The sequence below is a fragment of the Lutzomyia longipalpis genome, chromosome 1 (genome assembly GCF_024334085.1).
Source record: "Lutzomyia longipalpis isolate SR_M1_2022 chromosome 1, ASM2433408v1".
In the NCBI taxonomy this organism is placed as follows: domain Eukaryota; kingdom Metazoa; phylum Arthropoda; class Insecta; order Diptera; family Psychodidae; genus Lutzomyia; species Lutzomyia longipalpis.
In genome coordinates, this window is record NC_074707.1 from 41,507,925 (window position 1) to 41,533,207 (window position 25,283).

The following is a 25,283-nucleotide window of genomic DNA, read 5'->3' on the forward strand; positions in this document are numbered from 1 at the left end:
CTCCTCTAAGAAGGATAATTTGCATGCAATTATTGGGCACAAATAAAGGATTTTGGGCCAAAATATTTGTAGCTGCAAATGCTTTGAAGATCTCATTACTTAAAAGACTATTCACATAACTTGTATTATGTATGTATTGTATATAGAGAGCATAAAAAATTGTTAGGATATGGCCATTTTGTAAATATATTAAGAATTTCTTAAAATACTTTACAAAAATTAGAAAAATATATAAATAAAACATAAAAGAAAGATTAATTTTGAAAACTTTCCAAGAGTTTTAAAACCTTTGAGCTTTTTTAAAAAACTTTAAGTTAATTTCCTTCCCAAACCCAATTCTAGGATTTCCAACTACCAACCAATGATCCTTAAACTTAAGTTTTCTTCAGGTTAACTTTGTATAACTTTAGTCAATAAAATTTAATTGCACTGCTTAAGCCTCTAAATGTGTTTTTGTCTTCGAGACTACCGATTGAGAAACCTCTCATCGATTCAGGTAATACATAAACTTTTTTTTTATGTACATAAATAAAAAATGCCACAAAATTATACTGGCGCCTATTAAAAAATTGAACCTCTCTCGATTTCATGAATAATTCAACAAAAGAGTCAGGAAAAAAATTTCATCTGCCAGAGACTCTGCATTTCGATCAATTCACAATTTTTGCGATGCCATTAAATCGAAGAGAGAGAGAGCGTCCAACGAGGGGTGGGGAAGGGCGACGTCAATTGAGTGATAAGTTGAGGTAGAAAAAAAATGACCAAGTCTTGGGGTAGATGTCGAATAAATTATTGGTCAGCAGGAAGAGAGGAAAAAAAAAGGTGGGCAGGTGATTCTTCTCTTGGTTTGTATCATATTTTTGGGGTGGCCCTGAGGGGAGGTAGAGAAGGGAAATTTAATCACACGAGAATGACAGGATAAGGGCCCACCCTTGCGGAAGATTTTGGGAAACCCACAGGATGGGGGCAGCATCAATTTTGCAGACACAGAAATAGCTGTGTATTATGAATGATATGGACTTTCGAGGGGGCTGTGAGAGCCAAAAGGAAATCCCTCTTGGGTTTTTTTCCTGTGTGCCATATTCCTCTGTACCAGAAAATGGTGGAGGGCAGAGTGTGGGGAATCAGAAAGTCAACAGAAAAATTGCTATATATACACACACAGCTGGGAGCTGTGAATGGTCCCCCCTTCTTGCTGTAGCTCTGAGAATCATATAGAAAGAAGATCATGCCATACCCACCGCACATAAGGAAGAGAATTTATATTCTCTGGCAAAATTGTAATCATCTTGATAAAATTTTACCCTATGTAATAGCATTTGTGGATGCGACTTTTGCGCTGCTGGGAGAGATCTCCACCACTGCTGCCACGGCGGAACTCTCCGATATAAGCTGCACGTCTGTTTTGAGAGAAAAACTGGCATCACATAGTGTATTTATACAACTCCACACATTTATTATAAATGCACTCACTTGAGGAGGACTCCACGGACATTGCGCGAATAGATCTAAATGGTGAGATAGTGTTGGCCGTTGAGAAGTTTCAAGCAAAACGCAAAAATTATATTAACAATTCACGAGAAGAGACTCCATACTTTGGACATGGAGGAACACAGAATCATGAGTCTCTGGGGAGAGAACGCAATTTATGCAATTGTCTTGCATTTCTTTTTCCCCCATTTGCCCGAGAAAATATAGAAATGCTCGCGAATTATCTCCATATCTTCCATATATACCAAAACTGTTACCACAAACTTTTGCGACGTGCTCACAAGAAATACAAGCAGAAATGTGACCAATTTTCCCCTAAAATAGAAGATAAAAGACATTCAAAAGTTGTGAAGGAAAAATTTAGTTATTCAATTTAAATTCAAGAATATATTCTTGTATGTTTCAGGAAATTTAATAATTTAGTTTGAAAATATTCTATTAATTCAAAAATATTCTTTATTTTATGCTTTTTAGTGCACTTGTCTTTTCTATTATTTTATTTTAATAAAAAGAAAAATAGGTTGTTTGGGAACTTTTTCGATTATCTGTTATGTCTTTCGTTAAGTATTTAAAACTTAAGAATTGAAATCATATTTTTTTGTTTGTTATTTGAAGAAGAAAATGCAGATTTTCATAAACAAATTCCATTAAAAAGCTAAATTAAGCTTTTCTAGAAACTTAACGAAACATTTTATTGTAATGAAATACAAAGTTTAAGTTGAAATAAGTTATTCGTTAAATTTAATTTGCTAGCCTGATGAATGGATAAAAATACACCTCGAAACATCAAAGTTTCGTTGAGTTTCGTCAAGTTTCGTTAAGTTTCATTAACTTTTAAATTAAAATACCATTTAGCGGTATTGCAGTTCCACTTCCTCCTGTAATAAACTAAATTTCCTTTGCATGATGTATCTGCTTATACGGCACTAACTCTTTTTCGTTAAGTAATGCCAATCGTGTTAAATCCTCAGCCGCGCCTCCCTGTCACACCATTGCTGGGCATTTTTTTTATTGCAATTATCGAACCTGCCATGAGCGACAGGAAAACAATGATTCTTGCTTACAAAGCGCCGTTCAACAGCAAAGTGTAGAGCAGCAAGGTGCTGCGAAAGAGGTTGTATTGCAACAAATGCTCAAATGTAAATTTTAATGGGTCTTCGTGTAATGCAAGTTGACTTGGAAGTGAATGTCGAAGGGGTGTACAAGAAAATGGTCAATTTAATTAATTTTCCAACTGACAGCAGTCCGCGCTGTGTGCAAACCTATTGCTCTATTTTGTGTATAAAGAGTCTCACATGGGATAAAAAAAAAGACAAGATCGAGGTACGGCACTTGAATTGAGAGTAAGAGAAAAAAAAAGTTGAGCAGCTCAACTATTTCCCCCCCTTTAGCAACCACTTCTTTGGATCTTATGGATGGAGTTTTTTTTTCCTTAAGAAGAAGAAGAAAGCAATTTCTGACTCAAAGTACTCATAGCATGGAGAAGACTCTCTGGGTAAGTGAACTTTCTTGATTTTATTTCAGCCACACATTGCGGTGAACGCGGAAGCTTTTCCCTATGAAGAAAACTTCTTCTTCCCAAATGAAGGTTTGGGGAAAAGCTGGATGAGCTGATGGGTAGAGGTCTATATGAGGTATACTTTGTGTATAATATAGGGCTCAAGAGGAAGTAGTAACACACTCCAAATGGGTTACGGAGAAGAACTTATAATGTAACGAGCACCTCAAGATCTCAAACGCATCGTACTCCAAAGCCCATCATCTTGGGCTTGTTTTCTATATTACACATTGCCTTATGATTCAAAGTGTTGCTCTAATGCTCATATGAGGTATAATATGTATGTGTACAACAGTACAAATTTAGCACTTCCATAACAGTACCCGTTTAATTTAATGACACGTTAATTGCACATTAATATCCTATTGATGGATGTTGTCTCGTAAGACTCCCAATTCAAATCATTTTTCTTCCCATGGGTTTCTCTACAATACCTTCTCGCACTCTCTCTGGCACATCACAATGTAAATTGAAAAGGTTCTACGGGAGAAGTTTCTTTTTCGATGGATTCAAAGGTAATTTTAAAGCTTCAGGCAATGAAGTTTGCAGCGAGAATATAGACAGATGAGGGGAAGAGAAAAAAGTGCGAGAAGGATGGATTCCGTTTCCCAAAGATCGTCTGTATAATTAAATTAAACGAAACAACGACCAAACTGACAAACATACAATGTAACGACTTCTAAACTGTCTATATGAGGTTTTTTTTTCGTGGCTATGTGCCCCCTTAGAACCTCATGCTATGTATGTTGGGAGAAAAAACATTCTCCCGCGAGGAACGAGTTGAGCATTGCTTTTCTATTACACAATTTACCCATCTCTATAATGATTGTCTTGATGATGGGTACAAAGTGGAAGAAGTTTTTCGGGTATATAGTTTACTATACATAATATAAAATAGAAAACTATGTAGTGTGAGGAGGTTGAATAGAGGAAGTGGCAATGGGATGCTCCACTAGCAATTATGCTAAGTGTAAAATGCATTTATGGCATTTGGAATGGTGATTACAAAGATTTCTTTCCCTCAAATACCCAACTTCCACATAGATTATACTTTCCATCCATCCCAGAGACTGTATTCCCCGTCTCCCGCTACTCTTCGGGTGTCTTGCAATTAATTTTAATAGCGCTATTGGCGCTATACTTTTCCATCTCTCTTATGAAGGTTCCTACTTAATTAGTTTCTAATTTGTAAATGGGCAATATCGGTAGTCACTTCTGGGATCTTTAATGCTGGCACAGCAATCATAAACACCATCGCACACAGTAGGGAACAAATCACAATTTATATACAACACACCACAACATAAGTCCATACAATATTGGATTATCTCTCTTAAGCTCAACTGCCACTTTAGTGGGTGCTTGAGGGAATTTTGTCGAGATTTCTTCTTGGCCACAGTTAAATCCCTTTTGCCAGAGCCCCCCAAAATATTGAGCAATTTCCTCAGCCCATCTTCGGGAGAAAAAATAATCTTCAGGGAAGAAAAAAACTGAAGAAGAAAAAATTGAAAATGCACCGCTGATTGCTAACCCAGCTTGAGATTATGCTACGAGAGTTATGCTGTACTTCTGATAGCTATGTTATCCACTCTTAACACACATGTACCAGCCCATTTAGCTGAGGAACATGTGTTTTCAACTTGATGAATGCATGCACTGAAATAATTATGTGAAAAATGTTATAACATTACCATGTTTTTTTTCTCTTATTCCTTCTTCACTTCTCTCTATACCAACACTTGGGCTTTTTGAGGTTTTGTTTGCACTCCACAAAATCAGTTTTTGATGGCAAAAGGGAAAATCACTTGCTGCGGCGGGAATGGGCGGGGGCGGGGTGATTGAGACGGAGGAAAAGAAGGGCATTTGGGCGCCAAAGTTTGTCTTCTCAATCCTTGAAATTCTTCTTTACAACTTTGTAAATAAATTACAATCAAATGGCTTACACTCTCATGGGAAGATGCTACACCATGGATGAGCCCGGATGCAGATAGTTAAGGGAAAAGAAAATACGCTTCTTTACGACTTTTAGGCTACTTGCTTGCACCCAAATAGACCATATTAGCTACACAGGGAATTAGCCTTAAATGGGAATCTCACACAGAGTTCCATATATCACCGTTGAATGACTTTGATTTACTTCATGTTAGAAGAGTTAGAAAAACCTTAAGTGGGTTAGAATTTTAAGATATTTTTTAGACATTAAAATGAAGAGAATTAATAGAAGGATTAAAAATGAATTTTTCACGAGCAATTTTGAAGAAAGCTTTAAGCAGTCTAGCTAACAAATAAAAAAACTGAATTGTACAAATAAAATCATTAAATTGGCAAAACCAATTCATTTAATTGAGAAATAATTAAAGCATAAATTACTTGTTTTAATTGACTTTTTTTGTTGATTTGGAATAAAATAAATTGAGCAATTTCAGCTAATTTAACTTTTTTTCATTCTCCTTTCAAATTTAATTTTCCAATTCGTTCTAATTAGACAAAAAAATAATAAATTCAATAAAATTATTCCAATGATTTTCATCTAAATGCTAACTAATAGAGAAACTTCTTCTTTTTTTAAATTCTCAAATCATAAAGAAGGCCAAAGTGGACCCAAATTGAATTTTTGCCAAGATATTAATTCGATTTATTTGTTCAATTCCCAGCAGTTTTCCTAAAGTGCTTTGGCTTTCCCCCCCCCCCACACACACACCCATTCAACACATCTCTGTAATATTAGACTCATCAAACTAACCCCGTTCTCTCAGCCGGATAGACATTTCCAAGATGCTGTATATGAGCAAGGGGGGAGCAAAAGGCCTCCCGGGTGATTCCAAAAAGAGAAGAAGGATGTTGTCTCACAGGAAGATAAATTGGCTTGTTCAGGTTTTGTCCCACAGCACGCAACAACAGCAAAAAATGCTACCGAGGAAAATCGTCTAAAGTGGCAAGATATTTCCTCTCCCTAACTCAATACATTATAGTTTGTTTAAATATCATGTCCCAGTGGGAATCCGGAGGAAAATCTCATCACTTTTTTTTGCTCCTGTGTGTGCCTTTCCAAATGAGAAAAGTGATGGGAAAATCTTCCACCGTCGAGAGCTTCATACACTCTACACACTGACTTCTGCGGGAGAAAATGTTCATCTATTTCTGAAGCCCACTTCATTCACTTGGGTATACGAAGAATATCAGCTAAGCATGGTTGGGGGAAACGTTACACACATAGTTTTGTCTTATTTTAGCGATGACAAGTTGGTAAATTTGCGGAAAAAAAATTACCACCAACGTTGTTTGAGGGGGGAAAATCATCGTGAGATTGCGTGCAGGTTAAAGCCAAGAGCTTGCGTGAGCTTTTCGCGCATCTTTCCGATTAATCAGCAGCGATGGAATAACGCGGGGATGATTCAAAATATGGCGCGCTGACGAATTTTTCCCAAAATGACCCAACTTTTAGCTGTTGTCACATGATAGTGGCCTGATAGGAGAACTCGGAACATTTCTCAAATATCAAAATATATATTTAAACAATCTTCACTGTGCTGTCTTGTTGAAATTCAAGAACACTCCAGTTGGACGTTTTTTTTTCTCTTCCCTGCCTTTGCCCTGCTCTATTGTTTAAGTGACTTTTTTTTCATACTCCATCCATGTCTTCTTGTTGGCAAAAAGGCAACATTAATTTACTGACTCATCGAGTTATTTTCTCTCTCTCTGCATTGCTTGTTTCTTCGGGTTGTACAGAGAATTGTGGCCTGACGAGGCCTTATAGAAACAGGAATATATAGTTGGATGGTACTTGGTAATGGGGCTGTTTGGGATCGCGCAAGAAGATGGTGTGGCAGAAGACAAGGAAGGTATACCCACAACAAGCAAAAAGACCAAAAGGCCATCCATTGTGAAGGCACAAGAGAAGGCTATAAATGATAGAAATAAAACGTTGTTGTTGTGTGGAACCTGTATTCACAATTCGCCATGAATTATTGTGGTGTTGTGCGAGAAAAGAAAAAAAAAGAAGCAACTGAAAGTACCCACCACGACTAATCATCAATTCAGGATCAATTAATTAGTTTAAGTGTTGAAGCATCTCCTCCTCGGTTCACAAACACTTACACGAGGTGCTGGGTATGGGGTGTTAATTTTCCGGATGAGAAGGCTCTTTTTGTGGGCTCCCAATGTGCCCACCCACCATCTTATTGCTTGGGTCAGATTGTTGTCAAGAATTGGAATTGATTATCTACCTTGTGACCTTTCTTGCATCGTACCAATCAATCGAGCAGAAAGGCAGGTTTCTTATGTTTCGGATTGATTGGTTCGACGCATAAGGGAAGTTTCTTTCTATTGTTTGACTTTTTTTAGGCGTAAGGCCCCTAATATCTAGCTTTAGGGCTTCTTGCTGTGTTTCTTAAAATAGGATATTTTCCTATTATTTTTTCTAGTTTTTCTTAAAAGCTACAAGAGTGAGAAACTGAACTCTCTGAATCTATTTGTCTTAAATTTGATTATTTCCTTTAAGAAACCAGAGAAAAGAAATCTGCTAATGAACTTAAAAAACCAGGAATTAAATGAAAACAATTAAAAAGAAAATCTCATTAAATAGAAGCAATTTATTGTTTCTAAAATCTAATTCCAATTTTCTTTCTCAATTTAGTTCAATTATAAACCAATTTTCAATTAAACTTTTGCAAAATCAAACTGAGAGTGTTCTAAAAACAATTGACTCACCCACTCCACCAATTCTAACACTAAATTTTCTTCCAAATTGTTTGCAAAAGTGAGTCAAAAGAAAACAAACATCTCCGAAGAGAGCTGTATAGTCACAATTTTTCGATGAGTCCCCCCTCCAAAGCAAACAACTCCACTTCCTATATAAGGCATTAGTGCTCTTTCTCTATGCAAAGTAGATAGAGTGAATTATTGGCGAAGAGACACAAGGCAGTTGAAGGAGAAAAAAAATTATTAGTGCCATAAAATAGCGTGTCTCTTATCGCGTTACAATAATCTTAATACACATTATATGTATATGTATGTATTATTAAAATGATGTAATAAATAAAAATATTATATGCCTGAAAAACTATCGCTATGTAGCCATGCTTTTCCGCAGCAGTATCTCGCCAGCATACATTCATATTTACAGTATTTCCAGCACTACCACTAAATTAAACTACATACTCTTGTCATTCAGTGTTATTGCTCGATATATTATACCATTTTTTCTCGCTATATACGTAATACATAACTCTAGCAAACCCACCCCCTCTGCATGGCAATTTTTTTCGGATAAATTTTATTTATTGTCACCCGCAACTAATAGCGGGAGAGATAGTTTTCGGGAATATGGGGAAAATTTCAAGTGTAGGGGGTGAGTGCTCTCTCTGTCGGTTTTACTGCGCGATCCCTCAAAACTAGGTCACATAGAGAGCCACATCATAAATTCAAACCAGATAGGCTCAAAACACACATAAAAAGCCCCTCGAATATCATCGAGTCCAGATGATAAAAATTGCGCGAAATGCTGCGGAAAAAGATGCCCGATTATTGGGATTCGTTTTTTTTCTTCTTTTCAGCTCAAAACCCTAAACGCGTGCGCAAAATTCCCAAAAAAAAACCACGCACTCACCACTCTGATAAATAGTGGGTTAAATCAGTCCGCGAAAGCACGCACTTTCGCCGACCGATAAGAATAATCAAAAATTGCTTTCTTGTCACATTCCTCCGTCTATTGACCTCAATTTTTGTCACCCACCGCTAATTATCTCGCGATTGTTTTTTTTCGTTTTTTCAAAAAAGAAAAATAATTTTTCTGGCAGAATGTCCAACCCCACGTGACTTTCATATTACACTCTCACACTCTCCACACCAAGTGCTATCACCCATTTCTAGTGGTTTGCCGATTGTGAAGTTGTGGTTTGATCCACTTTTATACCCACAATTTACGGTCGTCTGTAAATGCCGCGGTGCTGTAAAAGTCTATTGTATTTTCTAATAAAGCTCACTTCAGCTAGGGAAATTTATTGGAACATAAGGGGGTATTCATTAGCTTAAAGCAATGCTCATGATTGTTAAGTTGTAAAGCTTGATTTAGGACTGATTGGGCGTGCTACGTTCTGAATTATTTATGAAGACTTTTAGTGAAATTAGAAATGCTCTAGAGGCTGATATTCTATGTATTGGACTTAGAATGTCATATTTTAAGCCCGCGTTAAATCAAATAAAAAAAGATTAAAAAAATTGATTCAATATTGCAAAAAACGGCGCTACATGAAAATCTTGATTTAAAGAAACATGAAATATGGCTTATCTTAAGTCAAATATTAGGATTTGTGAAGGCCAATAAATTCACCAAAATAACTATTTGATTCCAAAAAGTATTAATGCCAAATATTTGTTCAAAAAACTAATCAAAATTGACCCACTAACAATATCAATAAAATTGATTTTTCAAGGTTTGACTTTCAATTCAGACTTTTAGGTCACAAAGCGCCTTACTTTATTTCCCATTATAAAATTAATATAGGTTATTACAATATTTGTTAGTTTTTTTTTCCTAATTAAAATGATTTAATCTATTTTACTTAAATAAACAATTTTTATCGTTAAATCTTCTTGGAAAAACCTCTGATTATTTGACCGATATTTTAGTCAGAATCCATGATTAAAGCAAAAACATCAGACTGTAAATCCGTGTAACTTTCCATGATATTTCCATTATAAAAGTCTTGCTCAATCAAAGCTCTCTCTCTCTCCTCGTAACCTATCGAACTAAATCTTTTCGACTTAATTGGGTCACACCCAATATATGGCTTCAATCTTGTAAACCAATATGTTTACAAACCAATTGAATTCCCAATACGATTCTACTAATTCAACCTTATCTTAACTACTTCACCCCTCCCTCTCACCCCGCATTTCTCCTTCAATACCCAAATGTGCCATCTCATTCCCAAACTTGTACCATAATTCTCCCCCAACCCCTCCCCCCTCCCGGGCAATGAAGAAGCTCTATCTTATGGAAATTGCAAGTTTTTCTTTTGTTCTACGGGAGGGAGGGATAAAAAGCCCTGTTAGTGCCACCCCCGCGTTCTCCCAAGAAAATATTGTGTTACACCCGATAGTCTCTATAATTTTATAGGTTTTCCCATGTACGGTTAGGTGTATTTTTTTATTTCTTCATGGCTGTCTCTATGCCTTCGAACCGTGGTAGACACAGTGACGACGACGGTGCAAAAGGCAGCAGAGAGAGGCATTGAGAACAAGCCAATATATCGATGGGGGTTGGGAAAATCCAACTTTTCCAATATTTGCACAAGGAGGTAAGAGCGGCATATTTAAATTCCATTTACTGATATATATTCCTCCTCTCTGACCGGACTTTTTGTGCTTCACCAAACTCCCCAATGTATAACTCACAGGTATGGTGTGGAAGCTTTGGCATAGGAAAATATCCCCAGGTATATATGTATATATATAACGTGTAGTATAATTCAATCGATTTTCGTGTATGGCGGAAAAAGGGCTACAGGCGAGCTTTCTAAATAATATATTGGATCATAAAGTATCTTGTGTGCCATGTTAAACGGTTCAGGAATCGTGGTGGATGAAGAAAATATCTCCACACAGCCATATAGCGAAGAGGGAGGAAATGATAAAAGATGAAGGGATCCGCTTTGGTGAAGACAGAAATTTATTGAATTTTATCCACTCGAATCATTAATCTCTGTAAAAAGAGATTTGCTTAAAAAGGGGTGGAAGAAGGCAGCACAAAAAAAAAGAGAGTTTTGTAAAGCAAAATTTTTCATCAGACGCATGAAAATTAACTCAAGTAGCGGAAAGTTTTCACAACAATCACCCATACCCGGAACCAACCGGCGTACAAAACCCCCTTTGAAAAATCTTCTCACACACAGCTCCCATGGAGGAAGTCTCCCAGTGGGACATGCGGGGGCACCCAAAGCAAAATAGAAAAAAAACCAACCAAATTTTCGGTTAATCATCCCATACAGCCGCGCGCAAAATAATATTCTTGAGAATCACGAGGTTTTCACATCACCGCATAATATAAGTGGGGTTGGGGTTTTTTTACTTCTTTTCATGTACAAGTGTGTGCAAAAAAAACACGCGTGTATCGTCATCATCGATGATTATTCAACTTGTCTATCTTTTTGTCCCTCGCTTGGGCGCAATTTTTTCCAATGGAAAATCAATCAAACACCCGAGAGAGCAATATTTTGTCACAATACCATTAATTCATGCGATGGTGCGCGCACACACAAAAAAAATCCCTCCATCCAACGTTCCTATTGAATATTTCTATCGTGTAACGACCATTTTGTATAGGCCTCTCTATACCAAATGCCGCACATAGCACACAGAAAAAATATTCTTTTTGCCATCATCCAAATGAGACACAAAAAGACACTCCAAAAATCTCTCGGTTCGCTTGATGCGGCAACACACAGTGTAGTGTCAGTGTTCTGGAAAATATATGCTTTTTATGGGGCATCCGCCCTGCGATTTTCTAATTATATATTTCCCAGCATTGCACGTGGGGGGAAGAAGACAAAAAAAATCTACTACCACCCACGCGCGCAAACCACCCCCTTTGGCAACTACGTCCTCAAACAAAAAACCCCTGTCTTTGACTATCCTTCTTCTCGCATTGAATGCACACGGCTGGTGGGGGAGGGTAAAGGAAAAACTAACAACAAAAACACATACCCCGAATGGGATCCCTCTCAGCGTCCGTGCGCGCTTTTGGTATTAAAGATTCCAGATAAGAGCTTATCTGTGCCCCGAGCTTTTGTGAAAAAGCCATTAAGTCAAAAAAAGTAGTTATGTAGCTTTTGTATATAAAATTCATCGTTTGTTGCCCCGGTAATGGATTTCACGTTTCATGGTAACACAATCACTTTTTTTTTGCTGCCTCTTCTAGGCCTCAACAGTCGGTCTTCCTCCTCATCTTGTCGATGCGAAGACACATGAAATTGCTCAAAAGACACCACCACCATCTAGATCCACACAAGCTATCTTCTAGACTCCCTGCTGTGCCACGAAATTACTCATAGAAAATTTTGTGGAAAAAATTATAAAATTGAAAATTCATCTTTTTTACGTTAAATTGAATCTCTGGGAATTTGTTTTGGTAATTTTTCATTCTAAATATATATTAGAATTTTGATGACTTTTGATCTCAAGTTTCTGTTCAATGAAAATTTTTAGGACAATGAAAAATGATTTGAAAGTCACTCAATGTTTGTCTGAATCTTCATAAACATTATGCTTTTCTTCTGATTTGTAGTTTATTCAAAACTTGAATTCAAAAGTTCTTTCGTTTTAATAGAAAATCCTGCTGTAAGTTTTAAGGAAATTAAAGAACTTTCTGAGCTAGTTATTGAGAAAACCATGAGTCTGAATAAACTTCAAAAGATCATGAAGATTAAGCCTAAGCTAGAGATGCTTTTATTTCATTTTTCCGGGGTCTTAGAATTTTCTTTCAATTGAAAATTAAAGTTAAAAATCATGAAATTTCCAATTTACGGAAAATCTAATGATTTAGCTAAACCAATTAAGATAAAATCATGCAACCCCTGTCGTTTTTTTTAAGGGCAATTAATCCCCTTACAAAGTCTACAAGTAGGTAATGAACAAAATTATCATAAGAAAGCATAAAAAAGTCACCTACAGCAGTTCGATCATAAAATGTTGAAACCTAATCACACAAGCGACATGTTGTGAACAGCTGATCGAAGGTGAGGCGTAGAATTGTGAATTAGACGGTGTGTATACCGCAAAAAGTGACTGTTTGGCTTAAAAGTCACTTTGGTGTGACTTTTTGTGGGACCACACCGAATGAGGTCTGGCTGGACAGATTAGGCGCTGTGTGGCTGAACGACAAAAACTCCCCAGTAAGTGATTGTCACTCAAATTTAATGACTTCTCATGCGAAAAATTTTTAAAGTCTCTTCTCGTTTCGAAGGAAAATCAACAATTTCCTTCAAATATTAAAAGAGTTTGATAAGAAAATTCTCTAGAGGATCAAATGATTGAGAACCTAGAGTAGTATAGTGTCCTTTGGCGGTGTTTTGTAGATCAAAATCTCACCCTCTGGGCGGCGGATAAAAGCGGTTAAGAGCAAATTGGTGTGCTCGCATGTTAAAATATTTGTCTAATCCTATACTTTTTCCCCGACTCTTTTTTGACATTGAATTTCCTACAAGCAACCAAGTTCATTTACCTGATGTATTGGCCCGGGTGTAAAAAACACGCCTCATATGCAAGCCTCTCCATATTTACTCTCATTATATACCGGGTTAAATTAAACAGTCACTCAAAATGTGCGGCTGTATTGGGTAATATTCATATATTTAGACTTTTTTTCCTCACTCACTCACTCTCTCACTCTCTTGCCTTCCCTACCATCCACTTCTATAGGCATTCTAATGATGGGTTTTCGACAAATATATATTTTGTCCATATATATAATAGAGAGTCAGAATAGGTTTTTTTTTAAAACGTTAAATGTGAACTTGAATCGGACACTGTCGTATTATTTGCGCAATGAACACATAAGCCGAAATATGATGTTGAAATAGAGGTGAGAAAATTTCTGCCTATAGAGATAAATTAGGAGGTCAAACTCTTTCCACACCACCCCCACATATGGCGCTAAAAATTGCGGAAGTTTCAGATGGAAGAGTGTCATCGCCAGAAAAAGAGTCAACATACGGAAAAATCAATGAACTCTCAATGCCTCGGCCCTCCCGAAAATCCATTTCATATACATAGTATCATATATAGGCATACATAGAGTGCTACCCAGCTTGTGCAACGGCCGCAATAAGCCACAGAGACACAGATAAAATCCCCAGCAATAAATTGGTTTAATTGAATATGTAAATGTTTCAATTGAATTTCATTCATTTCACCCAATAAAAAAATTTATCATCATCATAAATAAAAATAACAGCAGGGCATCGCAATTCAGTGCTGCTGGCATCTAATTTCTGGCACAGCCATAGTTCCGTCCCAACACGGAAATGGGGAAGAAAAAAAAGAAGCCAAAATCAATATAAAAAAAGAGAAAAATCCCTTTTTTACGTTCTCCCTCCCCAACATATAACATTGTGGCATTCGGAAGGACAAACAGGAGACACGATTTGTGATCGCAATCGCATTGACTATGTATATTATGTAGGTTTTTTTCCTCTATGCTCCCCGACACTTCTTTGTTATATACATACATAATACAGAGAGTTTTTGGGATTTATTGAAGTGAACTTGCATGAAGCTCTCAAATCATATAAATTCCCCTTATCTATGTAGGACAGATATATAATGTGTACACATTGATCTACATAGTTTTGTATTATATATTTAACATTTTAAATGTTTGCACTCACAGAGCCAAAAGACCACACATCGAACAATATTTACAGTCACCGCGACATTTGTGTGTTTGTATGTGAGTTGGAAACCAATCTAACCGATAGCCCTAATCAGGGTTGGGTTCATTCTCTACCCAATTTGCATGTTAAATGTAACATTTTGCACAGCATCAAATTACATTTGATTTTTCTTTATGCTTTAATTCCAATTAGAAGGTACAATGAAAGCAATTAAAAGGTGTGTTGGGGGCTCCCCTCCTCTCCACAGCATAACACTGTAAATTTAGATCATTTCTCAAAGCTTCTTAAATATACAAAATATATATAAAAATCCCCAATATCCCAGATTATCGTCCATCTTCCACTCCAACCCACGAAAAATTCTCTCAAGCACACAGTGTTAACCCAAACAGACCCATACTGCTCTCTGCTCCCATTGACTTATCCATTGGTTTCAACGTGAAAAATGTGTCTGGAAGTGGGATTTTGTAGCCCCTCCACCCCCAGGCAACCCACAAATTTTCTCGAAGAAGCTGCACAAGAGGCAGAAAAAAAGCAATTTTCTCGCTCTCTCTCTGGAAAATCTGTTCAATTTCAAATAGCAACTGCATCAAACAAACACGCTCATGCCAACAAATTTTATCTCTCTCAGGGAATATTTAGTGTCTCGTTCACAAACACCGAGGGTGAGTCACGAGAGTGGATTTTTGGGTATAAGTACGTACAACAGTATAAAACTTTCGTGAAATTGACTAAGAGCTGTTTGTTGTTTTTTTTCCTTCTACTTCGATGAAGAAATCGCTGTTTTTCTCCGCGCACTATATCTCTTTTCTCCTTATCATTAACGCCGCAGGAAAACCGATTATTTTAATCAGTCACTCGCGTAAAGAAGCTCGCGAGAGGAGTGGAGAAAAAAAGGCTATAGCTGAGTTGGAAGAGAGAACATTAATCAAAAACGCATTAAGTCATTTGGCGTAAACTACGTAATTAAAATTGAAGACAGACTGTCTCGACGATTGGACTTTTCATCTGCAAAACTCACAAGGAGGAAAGACACACCAAACGTTTGGTCCAATGACTCCCCCTCGAGGGAACTCTCGCCTGTATAAACTTACTCAATGAGAAAATTCTCCGAATTACTCTTGGAAGTTTTATCGTTTGGATTTTTTCTGTTCTTGTTGTAAAATGTATTTCATTTTCAAAGCTCCACGAGTGGAGGGTGTGGGGGACACTCGTGAGGCTTTGAACTACTTTTCATGTCAAGCCTGGGACCTTTGGCTCGATGGCACTGACATTTTTTCGCATCATTTATGGCAGTTCAATCGTTTACAGCTTGTGTGCGATGAAAGTCAAGCTTGAGAGTGGGAAATGTAATTTTAAAAGTCAAGCTAAAAGCGTATTATGATTTTCCAAATATACATTGAGCGCGAGAAAAGCTCACTATAACTATGTATATACATACATAATTCTCTCTCCATATACTTCCAGCAACACGATCCGCGGAGTGTCCGGCGTGAAAAATCGCAAAAGCGAGTCATGACAGATAACTTATCATGCGCTATCAGCAACGATTCTGCTTTTCCGTCAAAAAAAATTCTCTCTCCACCAATCTGATGCAATTAATTTCGGGTGAGTTTGTGCTTTTTCCACGATGTTTATTTATCCATTGAGAACCGATAAGTTATTTTTTTTCTTTTCCAATTGTATATAATATGCCCCACACAAGACATCCGTCTACTTTTTTTGTGTGTCTTGTCTTCTAAGCCCCATGGGAGGTGGAGAGAACATGGAGACGCAGAGAAGGAGAAAAAAGCTCAAAAATCACACTTCCTGTCCCAACCCTCGAAAACACGCGCGATAGGCCACCTGATAGGCCCGCTAAAGAGGCCAAGATTTCGCAAATTGACTAACACCACGTGTGTAAACAGGAGAAGTGAGTGGTAGGAAATATTATCAGCTAAAAGTGGGAAAGGTTTGTTTTTCTCGCGACGAGGAAATTGACTGTTTTAGGTCTAACGTTATGTATCTTACACAGAGTACTTCCCCAAATATATATGCACATCGTACCACTTATGGAGAATACTTACGTCACACAATTTCTAAGCACAAAACTAATACAATATTAGAATTGTTGTAAACAAATAATGCTTTGATTGCGGTTTTATCAGGGATTTTAGTGAATTTTTCAAGATTATTTGTTTTTGGAGCTTTTCTTTCAGAAAAAGTGATCAATCAGTTTGAATTTTATGTAGATTTTCGACATTTCATTTACATTTATTTATATAATTTGAATTCTAATGAAAAGTTAAAGATTTATTGCGAATTTCAATCAAAATTGAGCTTTTCTTTAGTTTATTTCTGAGACATTTTTCTTCGTGGAAAATTCTCAAGAACTTTCAAATTGTTTCAAAAAATATATTAAGAGACTTAATTCCCTAATCTGTGAGAGGCTAATTCTTCAATTAATTCAAAATTAATGATTTCTCTAAACTTCTCTGTGAAAGAACGCGAATTTGTGGAGAAAATCAATAAATAAATTCTCTTTAAGAATTTTATTTTAATGGAACTTTTGCAGAAATTCTAATCATTTATTCTTGCTGGAAGTTCAGAAAATTTGAAGTAAATCCCATTTTAAAGAATTAAATCGATAGATTTTCGCGATTTAACGAAATCTTCAATTTCTAAGAAAATTTCCAATAAAATTTCCCAGAAAATTCCCAAAGAAACATCTCTCAAGCAATTTTTCATTAAGGAAAATCCACATTTTATCCAAGAAGATTTTAAGGTAAATCGGATAAATCTTGGGATTTGTAAAATTCACGGAGAATGTGGTCTCTTTTGAACTTTAAAAATTTCCTCAACTAACACATTTGGATGTCTTCAAAGTGGATTTATTCTCCATGGCACAAACATGCCCTTTTGGTTTGTTTTTCCCATCCAATTCAGAGGTATTTGTTTTAGCCCAGAAAATCATCACTAATTTGTCACTTTTAATCACCTCTATATGGAAAACACGCGGAAAAGACTAGAAAAAAAAGAAGCAAGAATGTCTCGCACAGGAAGCATCGAGAGGTCGTCGCTATCTCCCCAAGTTGAACAACTTTTTTTTTCTTTTTTCTTAATCCCAAAATTGACACGGAAATTTGTCGTACAAGGATAGGCTTGCAGAAAGAGTATTTTTCGTGAATCACGCGGAAGAACATGAGGCTTATCAATTTTTTGGGTAAAATATAGAAAATTTGTTTGTGGGACTCACCTTGGTGGCATCTGAATAGGGGGTGCTTGAATTTTTATCCACGAGCTGGGATCCAAAGACAATTCTTGTGTGCTGGAGGCCATCGGCCGCGGTGGTAGACTCAATGTCTGTACGTGTCATATTACCCTCTTGTGAATGCTGGGGTACCATTTTTGTGTACAGAAAAGTTTGGTTTATTGGTTCTTCGGCGAAACCAACAATTGCAATGTCTTCACAAATAATTGTTCACTTTTTTTTTCTTGCTTTTCTTATTCTTTTCTTATTTTTCAATTCTTCCTCGTGACACTCACCCACCACTTTTATCAAATTAGTCTTACAACTGCAAATAGAGAAGAAAAAGAATTTTTTTTAAGTATAATTTTATTCAACACAATCACGCTTTTTGTGCAACTGCAGTGGATTCTTGTATTTTACAAACAATTTTGATATTTTCAGGTTAAAGATTAAAGATTGTCTCTCCAAGGTGAGATTAAATACTACGTGATGATTTTATTCCGCGAATTTTCCTATCACGCACGCCAATAATTTGCGTTCTAGTTCCAATTTACCCCGAAAAACCTCCACAATCACATGTAAAATCTATAAGAATTGTTTTTGCGGCATATTTTAGAAAATTTTTGGGGGATTTGGGTTAAGTGCGCCCGCGAAATTAATTCATTTACTAAATTGCATATGCAGCACAAGGATTAAGCACACAGTCTCCTTGCCAAAACTAATATCATCTCTCTAAGTTTCTTTAGTCTCTCTCTTTCTCGTGAGCTTCTGCTGCACTAAATACACTCAAAAAAAAACGTCCACAAAATTTTTCATGAGCTTTTTTCCTCGTAATTTACAAAGCTTTCTCGCTATGTACAAAACGTCTAATAATTCACAAACACAACCCGGATTTTCATGGGGCTTTTATGAAGGAATTCATTCATATTTTTTGTGCCGTTCATAAAAACAATTCTCCCCTCAGGAGGTGCCCAAAAGAACGTGGCGTTGTGTTTATTGCAGAAAATTGGTGTTTATGGCGAAAATGACGCTGAAATTTTGCGGTCTATTAATAGTATGACCTAAACACGCATTTCTCAGGAGTTTTGCGATTTCCTCAGAGTCGACCAAGGCGAAAGAATTAACATTGATTTTTATAGTAAATATTTTGTGCGTTTCCACTTGTGATTTATTGCGCTATCACCGGACACTCACAATGGGTTTCCTCCTTCGCTACAACTTGCGCGCCCCAATATGAAAAACAACATCACACCTCAATCTTTTGGTTTATCTCATCTGAACTTTGTGTGTTGGAACTTCCTTCGAATACACCGTGTTTTCTTCTTTTACTGCAAATACGAAGACGAAAAAAAAAACAACAAGACGCTCTAATCTCAAAATGTGCGTAAATTCATTCGCAATTTGTGAATCAGTTCCTTGAGTTTCTCACTCTCGCAGAAAAATATCAATTCCACGTAAACAATTTACGCCGCCACTACGTAGAACTATTTCGTTGATGTATTCTCTCTTTTTATTTTTTTTTAAACACTCTGTGAATATTTTTTTTTATAAAACGAATATTTCTGCAGATTGTGGTGCTTTTTTATTAATAAACTTTTGAGTGTGTTTCTCTTTCATCGAGTTCCATGCCACTTTGGCCTTCCAAATGCCATCACTATTAGTTTCTCACTACGAAATCTCATTAATTAAAAGCTCCCGTCTACGATGGGGGAAATCAATCTTATTTTTCCCCTCGAGAAAATATTCACCAAATTCTGGCTCAAGATGATTTAATTTTGAAGCTTCTTCCTCAAAATGCGAGCATACGGCCTGGGCTTTTGCCTTGGAACTCCACTCTCAAGTTTTTATTTTTTGCAGAAAATTCAATTTAATGTTTTTTTCTTTCTAAATTCTCACAGGATTTTGAATCCTTTTCTCATTTCTTCTTCCTCCTTGGCTTCTTTGGCCAATTTTCTAACTGCCTCCAACCCTTCTAGGGGGCTTTCCCAGCTTTTCCGGGCACTTTGGGATTTTTTGTGATTTTTTCAATTTTTTTGCAAAAAATTCAAATTTTCGCGAAAATACCCCCAAAAAGTTCTCCACGAGCAAAAAAAACGTTTTTCAGTGAGAGAGAGGATCTAACAGAAAACCACCACAGTTACACAAGTTTCAAAAAAAGCCCCCAAATGCAGTTCATCAAATTCCACTCACTTGTCTATATATTAATATTTTCCGTGATTTTTAGAAGATTCTCTTCTGGAGAATTTGTCGTTGAATTTCCATGAAAATTATGCGATCACACACTTTTTCTCTTTAAAAGTTAAGTAAGACCGAACGTTTTCATGAGGAAAGGTTGTTTGTGTGAAAAACCAAAGATAATTTTTATTTAAAGAAAAACACACGACAATTTCGCACAGATTTGTCTTATATATTTTTTTTTAATATAAATTCACTTTGCCCCGGAAAAGGGACTTTATTAGCGCTGAGAACGTTCTCAATATTCAATTAGAAGGGTTGGATTGTGTGACCCTTAAGCGAACTTCAACACTATATGTCTTGGGATAATTTTTTCCTTCCAACTGAGAGAAGTTTTTTTGAAGCAAAAACCGTTCTGAGCCACAAGTTCTGAGCTCTTACAATTTCCGACTGCTCTGCTTAACAGCTGTTTAAGCACTGATCCGCACGGCCACAGCACACCGACTTCTTCCAATGCACTTTTCGTTCGGAAGCCAGAGGCATCAGCTGTTCTCTCCCACCATACCACACGCGTTTAGTCGTGGTTGTTTGCCAGTATTGCCATTCACATAAGTGTCCGATACTTATGTACACGGCATACATAGCAACACATACATAGCAATTCGACGCATGCGTCTCCCTTGCTCCTATACATTTCAATAGTGCCGTATTTGTTGCTCTTCTCGTGCTGCGGTGTGCGTTCGCCGTGGTGAGTGTGTGTGTTTGCGAGAAAACTCACCACATCGCGGCCCCCCTTTTGCTTATTGTCATTTCCCACGACAGGACTCTATATCATCCTTCGTTTTCCACCCGAACCTAGCGCGATACGCATTTCCCCTCCACACGAATGCCCCACTATCCCCCGCGCTAGAACATAATGTGCAGCAACACCAACAGATGATTGAGCGCACACCGTCTTACCCCTCAATTGGGGAAGGTGATTAGAGGGGGAGGTTGGTGGTGAAATTAACATGAAAAAATCAATAGATGGTGAATATGAAAGTACTTAAACTGCCGGTAGGAAATTCGGCAATGTCGCACCACCACCCACCCACCCACCAACCCTCTCTCAGCGAAAATTGCGACGTTTGCAATGCTCATCTTTTTTTTTGCTTCTCCACCAACAAATGGATTGTTTCGTCGCATGACGAAATTGTGCTCCAAGAAGTCTGCCATGGCACACACTATTTAATCAGCAACGTCTTATCACTCCAGCCACAGGACTTATGTGCTCCAATAATGTGAGAATTAATAAAAAAAATATCACGCAAATCGCCCGATAAGACGTTGTAAAAAATTTTCCCCTTCTAACAAGCTTCTCAAAATCGCCATTTAATCCGCTAATCTCCCCCCAAAGTGTCAAAACAAAATTTTCAAAAGCTGCATGTCAAGGGTCGTGGGGAGCTCGCGGGGATCATGCGTGCGTGTGCGTGAGCGCGAAAAAAAAGCAATTTAGAGAGGGAGAGGTGAGCGAAACAGCTGAGACAACCGGATTTTCAGGTTTTTTTCACTCCATCGCAAGTCTCCAGCTCGAATTTCTCCTCCACATCTGCGTCTCCATTGCTTCTTTTCTTCCTCTCCACCATCCCATCCAACATAGTGCTGTGTAGAGCTCTCTTTTGGCCTCTTCATCCGTGCTCTCAGCTGTTGCATTTCCTCTGGGCATGGTATATGTGTGTGTGTGTGTGTGTCGACCTCTCGCCCCTGTTCTACACACTCACACACAGGCAGTACTCCACCAAGAGAGGGCTTTTGGCTTGAGCTCCCCGTGTGAGGAGTCAATCACGCATGATGAAATTAATCAGCGATTGACCTTCGAGATGCTGGATCGCAGCATCTTGCAAATCGCCTCGGGTTCTCTTGTTCTAATTACCGAGAACTTGACCAATCTTCTGTGTTGTCGCTAATGACACGACTTTTGGCAGCTGAGGACGCATCTTTGGGTAATTTGGTTTGTTGGAGTGCGACCCGATGACGACAGCTCGTGAGCCAAACACGCCGCAATCTCTTGGCACAGCCATCAAACCGCGCGCGAGGGGTGAATCATCCCAGCGGTCAATGTACCCGCTTGGACGAAACGTTAGGCGACTTGATGGGGCGCACGTATACGACAACAACGAAGCACTTTCTAACTAAGCATCGGTAGCATATTATTTGGAGTCATTACATTGTAGGTACATAACATACATATAAAGAAGATTTCGCAGAAAAATGTCTTTTAATTATTTTGATTTTTACTGTAATTTTATTGCTACATTGTATGTGAAAGACCACACTGTGGAGCTATTGAACTGGTAAGGTCAGCCCCCTAACTAGCCACCTTTTATTTTTTTTTAAATATAATTTTCTACATTTAGTGATTCATCAGGTAAAATAATTATATGTAGATGATTAATTCTTTTAGTTGCTCTCCAATAACATAAAACTTTCAAAGATCCCCACCATAGACGTTTCTTGGGTTGATGAGGGCGTTATTAGTCATTTTTATTGCTTTTGAGAACCATTTGTTCTCAATTATTCTGCAAATATTTCGAATTGATTTTATTGAAAGATAAATAAAGTGTAATTTTTGACAACACTCTTCTAGATTTTGATAAAAATTGAAGATTTGATATCTTTCATAACGATCAAATGGAAAAAAAAAGACTTATTTTTTAGATGAATCACCTCCCCCACAAAGTATTATCTTCTTCCGTGTGGTAAAATAAACATGTTAAATAAACCATTCAATAGAAATTATAATTTATGAGCCTCAGCCGTAAGAATCGCATTTCACAACTTTTTGTAAATAAGGTTGTCACCTCATTTATGATCTGACCAATCAATGCCATTCTCTATTTTCTCCGAAATTATAATCGGCGATGATTCCAACAAAGTGCTTGATAATACCTATGATAAGGTACTTGAACAAGTAAACTTTCTGATAAAATAATTAAAATTATAACTAAGAAACCTAAGAAAAAAATAAAAAATAATGAAAAATATTCAAGAACGAGTCTTGCTTTTACTACGTATTATAAATTTTCGTAGAATTTGTAAAGAGATTTAAACACTGTAAACAGCTGTAAAGACTATTTCTTACTCAGGTAAAGTAAACAGTTATACCTTAAATGAAACTGAACAGGTAATTTTCCGATGAAAATTCATATTTGTTTTTTTTATTGGATAATCCCTTTGGGTAACCATAAAAATCATAAATTTTTCGATTTAAAAGTTTAAAAACTATTAAAACGGATTAGGTTGTTCTTAATTCAGTTATTTTTGTATATTCCTCTCTTTCTAACTCACGTGTTTTTTAATTAAGTTAAAATAAAATAAATTTCTAACCTAAGATATTCACATAAATTCAGTACAATTTTGATTTTGTGCCTCATTCATCCCCATTGAATGTAATGGTAAAAAAATGTTAGGTTAGAAATCCGGATAAATATTGGACAAACCAATAGGTTAAATAAGTACATAAAAGGTTTTTTTTTAAACAATAATGATGAAATCACAAACTTGGATTTTTTCTTATAATTTATTTGTTTAAAAAAATAATAAAATCCAACGTTTTTGACAATTTGAGTCTTTCCTCAGGCTATTAAATGAATTGAATTAGAACCAAAAGTTTTGCATAAATAATTTAAAAAAAAAAATATTTTTTCGGAAAATTACTTTCTCCCTAAAATTGGTCCCAAAAATTAAACTTTTACGGTAAGACTCTAAAAATCATTTCCTAAAAAATAATTTTCCGTTGAGGTTCCTTTTTTTCCTCACTGATAAGCCCCCTCGAATTAAACCCGCTTTTGCCGTCGCGATCGATTTTAGTGTTTTGTTGCTAAAAAAAAATGCAGAGACGAGCATAAAACGACCGAAAGAACGGGGAGAAGGCACAAAAAAGGTGAATGAAAAAAAATGGAACATAAGAAGCATAAAACTAGCGAATGAAAGGTTTTATGTGCGAATTCGGCAGACAAGTCGGGAATCGCACACCTGTTGGGACTCACCTTTTATACGTGCCGGTACCTTTTCGTACCTCTCCCGGGGACTCAACTATACATAGTACAAAACCTCTCGAAGGACCTCAAGGTGCTCCCGTGTGTCCTTGCGATGCGTTTGCCATAACTATTCCACTGTTATTATGTACATATGTATGTAGTTTGAGAGGGAGAATTTTTTAAATTTTGCATTTGGACTTATTTTTGAGCAGGAAATGCTATGGAAATTTTTCTTATATGAGAATTCTTTTTGTAGCATAATAAAAAAAATTAAATGTCAATGGGAAAGGTTCTGGTGCGAGCCCTTTAAGGTAGAGTGTTATCGATTTCAGGTGATTTGCCATGCTTTTCTCGCATTTTATGCTCAAAATTTTATCACAAGCTACGGAATTCCCTGGCAATCTCGAGTGGTATTCACTAATTAAACGTAAACTAATAATTAGTTAATTGATATGTATGGAAAGAGAGAGAGAGAGAAAAAATGATGGTTAGATGCTTTTAATTAACAATATCATGCTGTGAATTTTAACATCACATGGGGATTTATTTCATCGTAAAAGAGTTTAGAGAGAAGAATTAGATAAAACCATACCAGACGAAGCACTTTACATTAATTAAAGGTGATTTTTGCCACAAATACGAAAAAAAAAGAAAATGATTATTAATTTATTCACCTTTCGCAATGGGATTTTCTCTTTCGGGCCCATCGAGGAATCGCCGTGGCTTGCATTTTCAAATCGAAACGCACGACTCGCATTTTGTGCTGGAAATTGGGGTTTTCGTTCCAGGGTCATTTTTCTCTGTATTTCGCGATTAATCTCGAGCGTTTTTCTCGACGACAGAAACAATAAATATAAAATCAGCTCCACAAAGTGTTTATTTTCTTTCAAGGCTCTGTTCATTATTTAGAGATCAATTTGGTGTTGAGGCTGGAGAAGATGGAGAAGTAAAAAAAAATTGTTTAAATATTTCTTCGAAACAGTCTCGTGGCAATTTTTGGTCTCATGACGATGGATATTTTTTTTCTGCTGTAATACACCGAAACTCCACTAATGATTTCAAACGTATTGAAAGCCAATAAAAATGGAGAAACAGCCAAGATAAGAAATTTTGCTGCTCTGCTGTGTGGAGTTTTTGAGAAAATCCGAAGATCTTGTAAAGTTTTTAAGACACAACAGCCGGAGCAAAAAAAACCCATGCATATTAATAAAAAAGAACTATATTGTGGGTTAGAAAATTACCCAAGAAAAAAATCTTGTTGCACCACAAAAACTCCATAAATATTTGGGCCTTCCGAGAGGCCCTAAAACCTAAAAACTCTTCTTCTTCAATATAACAAAATGCATCACTTTTCTCTAGAGCAGGAGATGAAGAGAGAAAAAAAAGTAAAGATGAAAAAAAGAAGAGAGTTTGTGACC

The 25,283-nt window shown here is 36.7% G+C and overlaps 1 protein-coding gene across 2 annotated transcripts in view; it reads right to left on the bottom strand.

The window, feature by feature from the left end:
* The window catches only part of LOC129787382 (putative transcription factor SOX-14), a 43,815-nt gene extending 23,452 nt beyond the window's left edge, over positions 1 to 20,363 (bottom strand). The window contains exons 1-2 of one of the 2 annotated variants that reach the window (XM_055822919.1): positions 19,862 to 20,363; positions 17,678 to 17,996 (exon numbers count right to left, since the gene is read on the bottom strand). In XM_055822919.1, coding sequence (XP_055678894.1) covers positions 17,678 to 17,827 — 150 coding nt within the window. In that variant the 5' untranslated portion in view covers positions 17,828 to 17,996; positions 19,862 to 20,363. The remainder of the gene's footprint in view (positions 1 to 17,677; positions 17,997 to 19,861) is intronic. The other variant, XM_055822918.1, reaches the window with a different exon arrangement.
* Between the last annotated feature and the right edge of the window lie 4,920 nt (positions 20,364 to 25,283).